Source organism: Orcinus orca, chromosome 6 (assembly GCF_937001465.1).
Source record: "Orcinus orca chromosome 6, mOrcOrc1.1, whole genome shotgun sequence".
In the NCBI taxonomy this organism is placed as follows: Eukaryota; Metazoa; Chordata; class Mammalia; order Artiodactyla; family Delphinidae; genus Orcinus; species Orcinus orca.
Window position 1 is genome coordinate 116,421,713 of NC_064564.1, and position 12,073 is coordinate 116,433,785.

Consider the following 12,073-nt stretch of genomic DNA (forward strand, 5'->3'; position numbering starts at 1 on the left):
CAATATAATATTTTTTTAGTCAAGGTAGGTACATTTTTTTAGACCTAATACTATTGCACACTTAATAGACTACAGTATAGTGTAAACGTAACTTTTATATGCACTGGAAAACCAGAATAATTCATGTGGCTCACTTTATTGCGATATTTGCTTTATTGGTCTGGAACTGAACCCACAATATCTCCGAGACACGCCTGTACTTATACTAAAAAATGATTCAGTGTCTACCTGAAATTCAAAGTTAACCAGGCATGCTATATTTTTATTTGCTAAATCTGGAAATTGTAGTGACAGTCGGCCCTTCGTGGAAGTGACTCTCAGAGGACAGTGGGCGCATCCCAAGGGGCCTGGAGAAAAGGCCAGCTGATCTCAGCTGGGGAGGGGCTCTGGAGTAGGGTGTTGGCAGGACAGCATGGATAAGGGGACCTGTTCCTCGGGGCTGGGCACCCGGGGGCTGCCGAATAAGGACAATCTTGTTCCTGGGGATCCCCCCAGATTCCCACTGATGTCACTTGTTGGCCATTAGCAATGGCAAAGCAGCTGGTATTTATGGGGGGCTCCCTACGTGCCCGACCCTGTGCTGAGCACGCCCCATGGGCCAGCCCGTCTTCATCCTCTCAATAGCCCTGTCCCGTGGAAACCGTCAAGTCCCCCGTTTTATGGACCCGGAGACTAAGACCCTGCGGTCACCTGCCACCACACTGCTCCAGCCACGATACTGCCTGGCTTTCACTGAGCCGTTAAGGCTCATCCATGCCAGATGTTGTGCAAAGAGCCTCTGTGCATCGTCTCCTCCCTCCCTTCCTTTCCTCCTTCGTTCATTCAGCCGCTATCGATCGAGAGCCCGCTGCGTGCCAAACAGTATATTAGGCACCCATGAACAACTAAATAGAAAAGTTGAAAAGCTAAGATGTAATTCAACCCTTCCAAACTGCAAGCGAAAGGTCTGAGATCCGGAGAAGTGACTCGCTCGAGGTCACCCAGGCAGATCAGGAGCAGGGAATCTGCTCTGACTCTGGCTACTGACTCAGTGTCTCTGTTCCTCCGTTACCCCCCGTTCTTACGGAGCCACTCCTGCTGCCATCCAAAGGGTCAAAGCCCTGGGATTCTGTGATGGGGCAGGCAGCAGATCCTGATGGGCTGGGAGTGGACTGCTGGCCAGCCTTGCCCTGTCCCTCTTTCATTATTAAATAACGTTCCCTGATGGATGAGCCTAAAAGTGCTGTGTAGCGGGGTCAGGCGGCTCAGATGATGGCTTTCTGGTGAGATTGATGGTTCTCAAAGGTCAAATTCAGAAAGTAATTCCCTAGGAAAATTGATCGCGTGGATGCAGGAGAAAAACTCGGGCCAGCAGCAGAGCCAGGAGTCTGGACCACCCACCTGCGTCTAGACGCAGGCTGCAGTTGGCGTTAGAAAGAAAGTTAGGAAAGGGAGCTTCTTTCTCCTGCATTTCCTAGGCTGAGGCTGGGCCTCGGGATTGGTAGTGGGCTTGGGGGAGTATCTGTCCGGTGGCCCCTCCCCACTGGCCTTCATTATCCAAGTGGAATCAACATAAGGCAAGTAGCGGGAGAGACAGGCCAATAGAATATGGTGATGAAATCCAAGTCTGGCACCCGACAGTTCTGGGTTCAAATCCAGCCTCTTCCACCCAGAGACCTGGGGGTGAGTTCGTGACACTTGACCTACTACAATCTTATATCCTTACCTGTAAAATGGGAAGAGTGATGCCTTCTGGGTTTTCACAAGGATTCAGTTAATAGTGCACGTCACCTGTCCACCTATGAGTGCTCTGTATTTATATATGCTTGCTTATTTATTTTAATTTCATCTCCCGAGGGCCTTCTGGAATAGGGAAGGGAAACCTCAGGACAGCAGCCTGAGGGCGGGGAGGAAAGGACATGACTGTGTCCTTTGGGGGAACTGTGGGCAGGTTGGATTTCTCTGAGCCTGTGTCTGTGTGAGAGCCAGCACTGGAGGACCCCAGGCCGCCACCCCCTTCTTAAAGTGGGGCTCACCAGCTGTGTGGCCTTGGGCCTCTTGCTGAACTTCTCTGTGCCTCATTTTCTTGTCTGTAAAATAGAGATAATAGCAATAAACCTTTCATGAGGTTCTTGTGAAGAACCGACACATTTGTTCAAAGAAAGCTCTCAGGACCCCGTCTCTAGACACTCATAAAGATAAGAAATGAGAAAACCACCAGGACACTAGCGTTTGCCCAGCGCTTACATGCATGTCTTCAGGGCCATGTCTCAGTTGCTCCTTAGGACAACCATATGAGGTAGGTGCCACTGCCATCCCTGTTTTACAGATGAGAAAACAGAGGCCGAGGAACTTCAGCAACCCTCCTAAGGTCACACAGGAAGTGGCAGAACATCCCAGGCTAGGGCGACGAGGGGCCAGGGCTACCATCTTACAATCAGCAGGAAAGGCAAGAGGAGTATGAACCCCAAATGAGCACCTGTGTGCGAGGCTGGGTGACACGGCAGATGCATTACTTATGTCCATTCGCTCATCCCCTATTCAGGAATGACCGAGGTCACCGATCCTCACAACAGCCCGTGGTGTGACCAGGGTTGTTGCTCCCCATTCTCCAGGTGAGAAAACTAGGACTCAGATTAGTGAAGAACTTGTGCAGGGCCACCCAGCATGTGCACTGGGAGCGGGTCGAAGCCCTGCCCGCTGATCCCAGGACCCCAGTGCCCGCCACACTGGGCCACCACGGCATGCGGACGTTCAGTGTGGGCTCTGGCGTCAGGCTGCCCGGATTCAAGTCGTGGGTCTGCCCCTTACCAGCTGGGGGGCCTCAGGCAGCTCACTTCACCGCTCCAGGCCGCAGTTTCCCCGTCTGTATAATGCAGATAATAGCAGTATGTCATTCATAGGATGGTTGGTAAAGGCTGAAGTGTTTATCCGTGAGTTCTCAGAATGGTGCCTTATATCAGCTGTGTTCACCCAGCAAGACTTTCTTTAAGGTGCAGCGTGCTAGGTTGATACAAATAGTAAAACAAACCTTTGAAGCTTTGCAGGAGAGAGATTGCAGTAAAACCCTGGTTCCCAGGCTTTAGTCACTCAGGTAACGCCCTCACTATTTCCCATATTTTCCAGTTAGTTATTCATTTGTTTGTTTAGCAACAGCTGTACTGAAATGTAATTTACAAGCCATAACATATCCATTTAAAGTGCACAATTCAGTGGCTTTTGGTATATTCACAGAGTTGTGCAACCATCCCTATGGTCAACTTTAGGGCATTTTCGTTTCCCCAAAAAGAAACCCTGTACTATCTAGCGGTCACTCCCATTCTCCCCTCTCCCCAGCCCCTGGCAACCACGAGTCTACTTTCTGTCTGTTCTGGGCATTTCATATCAGTGGAATCATACAATATGTGGCCTTTTGTGTCTGGCTCCTTCGTGTAGCATGATGTCTTCCAGGTTCACCCACGCTGTAGCAGGTGTCGTGCTTCGTTCCTTTTTATGGGTGAACAATATTCCATGGTGTATATACACCACATTTGGTTTTTCTGTTGATGGACATATGAGTTGTTTCTACCTTGTGACTATTATGAATAACACTGCAGTGAACATTCATGTACATGTTTTTGTGCAGATGTGTTTTCGTTTCTCTTGGGTATATACTTGGGAGGGGAATTGCTGGGTCATATGGTCAGTCAGTTTCACTTTTGAGGAAAGTTTTCCAAAGTCACTCACAACACTTTACATCCCCACCGGCAGTGTACACGGCTTCCATTTCCTCCAGATTCTCACAATCATTTTCTTGTTATTATCTGTGGTTTTGACACTAGCCATTCGAAGGGTGTGAGGTGGTAACCTTGTAATTTGCTTGCATTTCTGTGATGGTTAGTGATGTGAGCATGTGCTTGTTGGCCATTTGTGTATCTTCTTGGAAGAAATACCTATTCAAATCCTTTCCTCATTTGAAAAATTGAGTTGTTTTTTTATTATTGAGTTGTAAGGGTTCATTATATGTTCTTAGATGTAAGTCTCTCACCAGAGAGAAGATTTTTCTCCCATTCTGTGGGTTATCTGTTCACTTTCCTGATGGCGTCCTCTGAAACACAAAAGTATTTAATTTTGATGAAGTCCAATGTATCTATTTTTTCTTCTGTTACTTGTACTTTTGGTGTCATGTGTAAGAAATCACTGTTTAATCCAAAGTCATGAAGATTTACCCCTGTGTTTCCTTTTCAGAGTTATCTTTAGCTCTTACATATAGGTTTTTGATCTTTTTTTTTTTTTTTTTTTTTTTTTTTTTGCTGTACGCGGGCCTCTCACTGTTGTGGCCTCTCCCGCTGCGGAGCACAGGCTCCAGACGCGCAGGCTCAGCGGCCATGGCTCACGGGCCCAGCCGCTCCGCGGCATGTGGGATCTTCCCGGACGGGGGCACGAACCCGCGTCCCCTGCATCGGCAGGCGGACTCCCAACCACCGCGCCACCAGGGAAGCCCCTTTTGATCCATTTTGAGTTAACTTTTGTTTATGGCGTGAGGTTGAGTTCTAATGTCAGGCTTTTGCATAAGGATATTGCACATGATTTATTTATTTACTTAATAATTTCTTCAAATAATATGCTTTTAAACTTTGACCTTTGGCCAAATAACATTTTTGAGATTCCCAGGCTTGGTGAGTCTGTCACTTAAAAAAAAAAAAATACTGTGTAATCAAAAATAAACAAAATCGATTAAACTCTTTTATAGTTCTAGCCCGCATCTCCCCCAGTCATGTCGTATGCTCCACTTTGGGAGATGATGCTTATTGCAATGAGCATTGGGACGAGGGAAGGTATAGCAGGGGCTGATGGGAGGTCCTCCCTGCAGAAGCGACATTTGGCCTTGAACCTGACACGCCCACTAGGTGTTAGCTTTAGGAGAAAGGGGCGGAGCCTGGCAGCTCGATCCAAGCGGAGGGAACTGCATTGCGCAGAGGTCTAGAGGAAAGCAGGATCAGAACACATGCTGGACAGAGATGGGAAGGGACACAGAGACATGGAGAGACATAGAGGGACACAAAGAGAGACCCAGAAAGGTGAACCCCCCCCCCAACACACACAGCGCATTACTCCCTGCAATGCGCTCCCTGCAAAAGTCAGGAAGTCTGAGAAGCGGTTCCATTGACTGGGTTCTGTTTCTGTGCCAGCCCTGGCGAGGCTTCCCCCACACTGTGTGGGCTCCTCCTGGCAGCCCTGCCCAGCAGGGAACTTCTTCTCTCCCCGATAGAGGAGGCACAGTGCTCATTCCAGGGCTCAACCGGGGAGGGCAGGGAAGCCAAGACACCCTCTGGGAGATGAAGATGGTGGGCGGGGCTGGCCAGCACGGGGTGGGGCAGAGCCAGGGTCAGGGAAGGAAGTCTGGATTTGGATCCAGAGTAACCTCTAAACTGCACGACCTTGGGCAGGCTTCTCCCCGGCTGTACCCCGAGCCCCCGCCAGACCTGTCGAGCTCTCACATTCTGTGACTCCCTCTACCATCATCATTATAACACGCTACTTAGAGTCAGCTGCCCTTTTACAAATTTTTAACAAGCCAAGGTCAGTGTTAACACCCAAAGTTGAGATGGCAATCTTTGTTTTCTGTAGCTGATATCTGAAAATATCTGATCCTCGGGCCAGAGGCATGGGGTACATTCCTGGTTCCACCCAGCTGGGGTGTTCCTCTCCAGCTAGCTCAGTGGTATGGTAAATAGGAATTCAGATGAAAAAATTAAAACCTTCTGAGGTCAAATACCAGAAGGTTTGTTTTGCAAACAAACTTTTGTTAGACAAAGTCAGCAGGTTTCTTTCCTGCAGGACTTGTCAGAGCCTTTAATATGCTAATGTGCACTGGGACCCTGGGTGGAGGGTGGCAGTCAGGGAGCAGAATGTGAGGGCATTAGGAGAGCATCATATGTGTTGACCAATAAGGTTTAAACACAGAACCTTTCTTTGCCATGGACCATCCTTGGGGTCTAGTGTTCCCAGGAAGAAGGGTCCCCAGTGCCAGCGGGTGCCTGCCCAGCCCTCTCTGTGCCTTTCCCAGAGCTGAGCACATAGTAGACTCACAGTACATATGTGGTAATCGATTGGAACTCCAGGGAAAGAGTGAACAGGCTTTCTCATGCTCTGTTTGTTTCAGCTTTGTGCTGCAGTAAAACCTTGACAGGGCTAAGTGTCCAGGGAAGATGGAGTTAAAATAGCACAGACTTTAGCACTGGCTAATTTCCTTGGACAGGGCCTTCACTCTACATCAGAATTCTATTCCAGAGAGTTCAGAAAACCTCCTTGAACCTGGGACTTGAGAGTCACGAACAGTGCGTGGTGTGTAACATGGAGCGACGGTTTCCCAAACAGGACCCTGACGGACCTGCTTCTCCTCCTGAGAGGAAAGGCCTGTGTGAGCTCAAGAACCAGCCTCCTTCCCCGCCTGGCCTGACTTCCAGTTTTCAAAAACCATTTGTTATCTACTTACAATAAGTAACACCTGCTCACTATAGAGGATGCAGGAAACGTGCAAAGTGACAAAGAAGGAAATAGAAATAATAACTATAATCATTTATAATCCCACCCCTCCCTCAGGACAAGTACAGGAATACCTAGATGTATTGTCTACTGGTGTTTCGGGTATGGATATATGTACTTAAACATAATCAGAAGCTGCATGTACTAGTCTGCTTGGGCTGCCATAATGGAGTGCCACAGACTGGGGAGCTTTAACAACAGACATTTCTTTATTTTCTCACAATTTTGGAAGTTAGAAGTCCAAGATCAAGATGCTACCAGGGTTGGTTTCTGGTGAGACCCCTCTTTCTGGCTTGCAGATGGCCAATTTCTCACTGTGTCCTCACATGGTGGAGAGAGAGCTCTGGGGTCTCTTCCTCCTCTTGTAAGGGCACCAACCCTAGGGGATTAGGGCCCCACCCTTCTGACCTCCTTGAACTTTAATTACCTCTCTAAGGGGTCTCTCTCCAAATACAGTTGCATTGGGGCGTTAGGGCTTCAACATGTGAATTTGGTGGGGGGGACACAATTCAGTCCATAACACTATAATACCTACAGTTTGGTATCTTACATTTTTACAATCCATATTCTAAGCCACGTTAGCCTCTTGGACTCCGGAGTTGGATATCTCTGCGTTCCAGTTTCAGTCACAGTTCTGGACAGCCCTGTGACTCTGGGCAAGATACTTAACCTCTCTGAGCCTCCATTTCCTCGTCTGTAAAACGAAGGTGACAATAGTACCAGCGTTTGTGGTCGTTCAAGGGTTGGATGAGGTATCCATTGGCACACAGTAAACACTTGCTGAGTATGGTCTTTTCATTTCTATTTGGAACATTCCCCAAGGCTTGAAGTAGCCTTTGACAACATAATATTTAATGGCTTTATAATACTCCATAGCATGGATGTGCCCAATTTCCTGTAACCATTCCTCAAGATGATATGAGGGCAGAGAGAAGCTATGAGAAGGAAGGCAGCCCCGGCACTTCTGAAGCCAGCAGGCAGCAGGTTAACTCCAAGCTGCAGGGCTGCTAGGAACCTGGCAACCAGTTTTCCCCATTTGGGATCCTTGCCCGGGAAGGCCGGCCTCACAGCAGTGCTCCAGTCAGATGGAGTCAGAGAAGGCAGGAGGGGAGGCAGGACTGATTTATGAAGCGGGAAGATGCAGGGAGTTAAATATTCATCGTGTGAATAAGCAGAGGCTAAGGGGAGACACTCTGTCCGGGAGGAGTGTCCCTCAGGGGAAGGTGGGGTATGAAGAGAAGGGGGAAATTACGAGCTGGAGAAGAAATGCTGGTTTAGCATTCGGGGAACAATCTTAGAGACGATGAGATCCAGCGAGGGGAAATGTTGCACACGCCGGGCGTCACTGGTGGGACGTAGGCGCCTCCGCCCTGGTCCACGCCACTGTCCTCTGCTGCCAGCCAGGCACAGCTTCCTCCCCGCTCTCCATACCCTGGATCTGGTCCCCCTGACAAAGCATCCTCCATGGGGCGACCGCGGTGATACATAAAATAAGAGCCAGAGTGGGACACCTCCAACCTTCCAATGGCTTGCAGAACACAACCCAGCCTCCGAACCACGGTCTGGCCTCCTCTTCCCCCTTACCTCATCGTATAAGGTTGAGCTTACAGGTTGAGCTCTTCTCGGCCCTAGGGTCTTCCCCAGTGCTCTTGTCTCCTTCCAGAAGGTTCTCCCCTCCTTGCCTGAGTAACTCTCGATGTTAAATTGTTCTTCCTGGAAGCCTATCCTGCTGCCCCCAGACTAAGTTAAGACCCACCCATGATCCCCTCTCCTTTGTAGAACACGTGGGCACCTATAACAATTGGCACTAATGAAAGATTTGCATGATTATTATTTTTAAATTAAGTCTATATTAAATTTTAGGGTTTAGGTTTACAGAAAATTGAGCAGATCATGCAAAGAGTTCCTGACACCCGGGTTCCCCACCCAGTTCCACCTGTTATTAACATCTTGCATTAGTGTGATACGTTTGTTATAGTTGATGAACCAGCATTGATACAGTGTCGTCAACTCAAGTCCACGGTTGACACTAGGGCTCTGCCTTGCTGCTCTGTGCTTCTATGGGCTTTGACAAATGTGTAACGCCGTGTGTCCGCCGTGACAGTGTCACGTACAGAATCACTTTGCTGCCCTGAAGATCCCCTGGGCGCCACCTATTCATCCTTCCCGTCCCTCCCCCAATCACTGATCTTTTGATCGTCTCCCCGCTGGACCCTATCCTCCATCAGAGCAGGGACCCCGTCTGCTTTGTCGACCATTATACTCACCATTCCCAGCTCGGAGCCTGGCACATAACAGGTGCCCTATACACATTTTTCTTTGTGTATTTCAATAAAAAGAAAATCCTACCAAACACATTATTCTGCAATTTGCTTTTTACAAATATTGACAATATATCTTGGAAATCTTCCCATATGAGAATAGGGAGCACTCTGTCTCTCTTTTTCTTGTGGACGGTTTCCAACATGCGTACGAAAATAGAATCTACTATGATGAACCAAGTCCACCCAAGTTCAGCAATTCACTCATAGCCTTTCTTGTTTCGTCTGTATCTCTGCCCATGTTTCCCCTTTCTGTGTTCTTCCGAAGCAGATCCCAGACATCAGATACTTTCCTCTGTAAATACTCGTGTGTGTCCCTAAAGCCAAGGACTTCTAAAGAGGTAACCACAGTACCACCATTGCACTTAATAAACATTAATTTAATATCACCAGATGTAGTCAGTGTTCACATTTCCAGTTGTCTCACGAATATACATTGTTTATCTGAGTTTAGAGGTTGTCTGACCGAGATCCAGATGAGGTCCACGATCTGCACTCGACTGCTTTGCCTTTGAGGTTTCTCCTGATCTGGGTCCCTCCTCCCTCCATTTCAAGTTTTGCCCCTTGCAATTCATCCGTCCTATAAACTATATCATCACTTCCGGGTTTTGCTGCTTGCGTCCCCCTGGTGGTGTTTAGTATGTTTCTCTGTCCTCTGTATTTCCTATAAGTTTGTAGCTGGATCCAGAGCGTTGATCAGATTCAAGTTCAATTTGCCTTGACGAGACTTTTTCTTTGGTTGTCTCTCTCTATCGATGCTCTGTGCCAAGAGCTATCCGTTCGGTAGGGGATGCTCCGTGGTGACTTTCAAATTCTGTCCTTCCTTCTTCAGTTATCAGCTGGAATGCATCTATAAAGGAAACACCCCCTCACCAACTACTGGTTGCCTGGAGGTACCCTTTTTATAGGACGGGCGAGACAAATGCTTGATTCTTTCTGTGTATTTACTGGTTTCAGAATGATGAGTTGCCTATAACTATTTGAATGAATGAATGAATAATACATGTGTGGATGAATTGACAGGGTTTGGGGAGTTGGGGTTTCTTTCTGCCCTCAAGGGCATGGGTGCGGGCCGCGGCTGAGAGCAGAGGTACAGCCTGGGGCCAGGTCCACGTCTCCACAACCAGGGACAGGTAACTCTTGCTACCTGTCAACCCTCCATGGTTGAGAGCAAAGGTGACCAGAAGCTGCGTTACTAAAAATTCAGCACCTGGGACAAGGGCATCTCATCACGCCCCCCACCCCCCTCACCGAGTGGTAGGAGCCAGGGACACCTCATGCTGGGGAAGGACTCAAAATGTTGAATCCGGGAGCATTTGTCCCGAAGGAGAGTCGTGGCAGGTTGGACAGATGGCCTCAAGAGTCCCTCCCAGGCCACCCTCCAAGCCCCTCCAGAGAGCTGGAACAGCCCGCCCACACGCTCACTGACGCCTTGCCCCCTCCGTGTCCCCCCAGGTGCAAGTGCAACCTGCACGCCAACCTGTGCTCCGTGCGCGAGGGCAGCCTGCAGTGCGAGTGTGAACACAACACCACAGGCCCTGACTGCGGCAAGTGCAAGAGGAGCTTCCGCACACGGTCCTGGCGGGCTGGCTCCTACCTGCCACTGCCCCACGGCTCTCCCAATGCGTGTGCGTACACAGAGCGGCCGCTGCACCCGGGACCCCCCCCCCCCCGCCGCCCACTGCCCCCTCGGACCAGTGAGGCCATGGTCTCCCCTAGCCTTCAACCTCAGGAGCTGTGGATCCCATCACGCACACACATGCACACACATGTACTCCCTACAAAGGTGTGCGCACAGAAACAGGCACACATGCACACGTGGGCACACATGCGCACACACACATATGCACACACAGGCACACCCTTGTTACCAAGCTCCTAAGCACCAGGCTTTGTGGTCAAGAACCTCTAGCACACCTTCATCCTGCTGGACACCTGAGCTGAGCCTCCTCAGCATCCTTCCGCTGGCCTCTTCCCCTTCTTGTCCCCAGGGCAGGAGAGAAGGCCCAGAGGGTGTCAGGGAGGAGGGGGCAGGGAGTCCTCGCTCCGGGCTAACCGTGAAGAGCAGCGCCATCCCTCATTACCAGTGTTTATGGGGCATTTGCATAGCCACGTGCTATGGGGTCCCCACTCCCTCAGCCCTTAGGGGGGCCCCAGGAAGCGGGTCTCCTGTTACCACATTTAACAGAGGGCTCCTCCGAGGGCCTGGCCCGTGCCGTCTGCATGGCCCTCTCCTCTCCCGGCTCAGCCTTCCTGTGCCAGAGGTCATCCTCGGGGTGCGCCCACACACGCCTGCACTATGAACACGCTTTGGGGGCCCCCATCACTGGCCCCCAACATAGTCCCTGGGTATCTCCCTGAAATCAAGAGTCCCAGGGAGCCCCCAGCTGCCATGGACAAGGGGGCCTGGGCTGGCCCCAGAGTGGGACTCCCCAGCTGCCCCCGCCCCAGTGATTTGCTGACACTGGTCAAGTGCTTTGACAAGGAGGCTGCACCGGGCACCTTCCATACACAGCTTCTCAACCCTCACAGTAACCCCTCGGGTGCTATTTTCATTATTATCCCACCCTCCAGATGAACAAACAGAGCCCCAGTGACCCTCAGTGCCCTCCTAGTTTAGCAGCAAGTTAGATGCCACCACTGGACCCAGCTCCAAAGCCAGGCTGGGCCGCAGGCACCGCTCAGCTCGCCCCTCCTGGGCACGCTCCCAGGAGCCCCTCCATCGGCACCCCCGCGACCAACCGGTGAAAGATTTATGCAACTTTAGGCCGACAAAGCCGGAAGCCTCGCAACAAGGCTGTGACAGGCATGTTGTGCGTGTGCGGGCAACGCTTAAGAAGCCTTTGAAGGGTGACCTCCCAGAGTCACGGCACCTGCTGGCCTGCAAAGGCGCGGAGAGCGCTCTGGGTGACAGCCCAGCGCCGCCCGGCTCCCCCCTCACCGCCTGCCCAGCCCACCTCTTTGTTGCCAGAACCGCTTCTTGAACACGTTCCTTCATCGCTGTCACCTCCCTCTGGCTCGCAGGCTCATCCCTTCATCTGTCCTGCTGGCCTCCCCACCTCCCTGCTTCCTCTCTGGACCCTGTTCTCCTCCTGGAAGGATCCCCCAAGGTCCCCTGGCACCCACAGACTAAGACCCTTACCTGCAGGTCATGCACTGTGGGCCCCCAGGTGCATCCTCCCAGGCCTCCCTCACTGTCCCGCCGCCAGGGTCACCAGGGAAGGTCCTCACGCCACACGTCCCCC

At 50.7% G+C, this 12,073-nt stretch overlaps 1 protein-coding gene across 4 annotated transcripts in view; it reads left to right on the plus strand.

Annotated features, from left to right (window-relative positions):
* Positions 1 to 12,073, plus strand: part of NTNG2 (netrin G2) — a 74,997-nt gene that overhangs the window by 51,147 nt on the left and 11,777 nt on the right. For all 4 annotated transcript variants that reach the window (XM_049710857.1, XM_049710858.1, XM_033426899.2 and 1 more), the window contains exon 4: positions 10,284 to 10,456. In XM_049710857.1, coding sequence (XP_049566814.1) covers positions 10,284 to 10,456 — 173 coding nt within the window. The remainder of the gene's footprint in view (positions 1 to 10,283; positions 10,457 to 12,073) is intronic.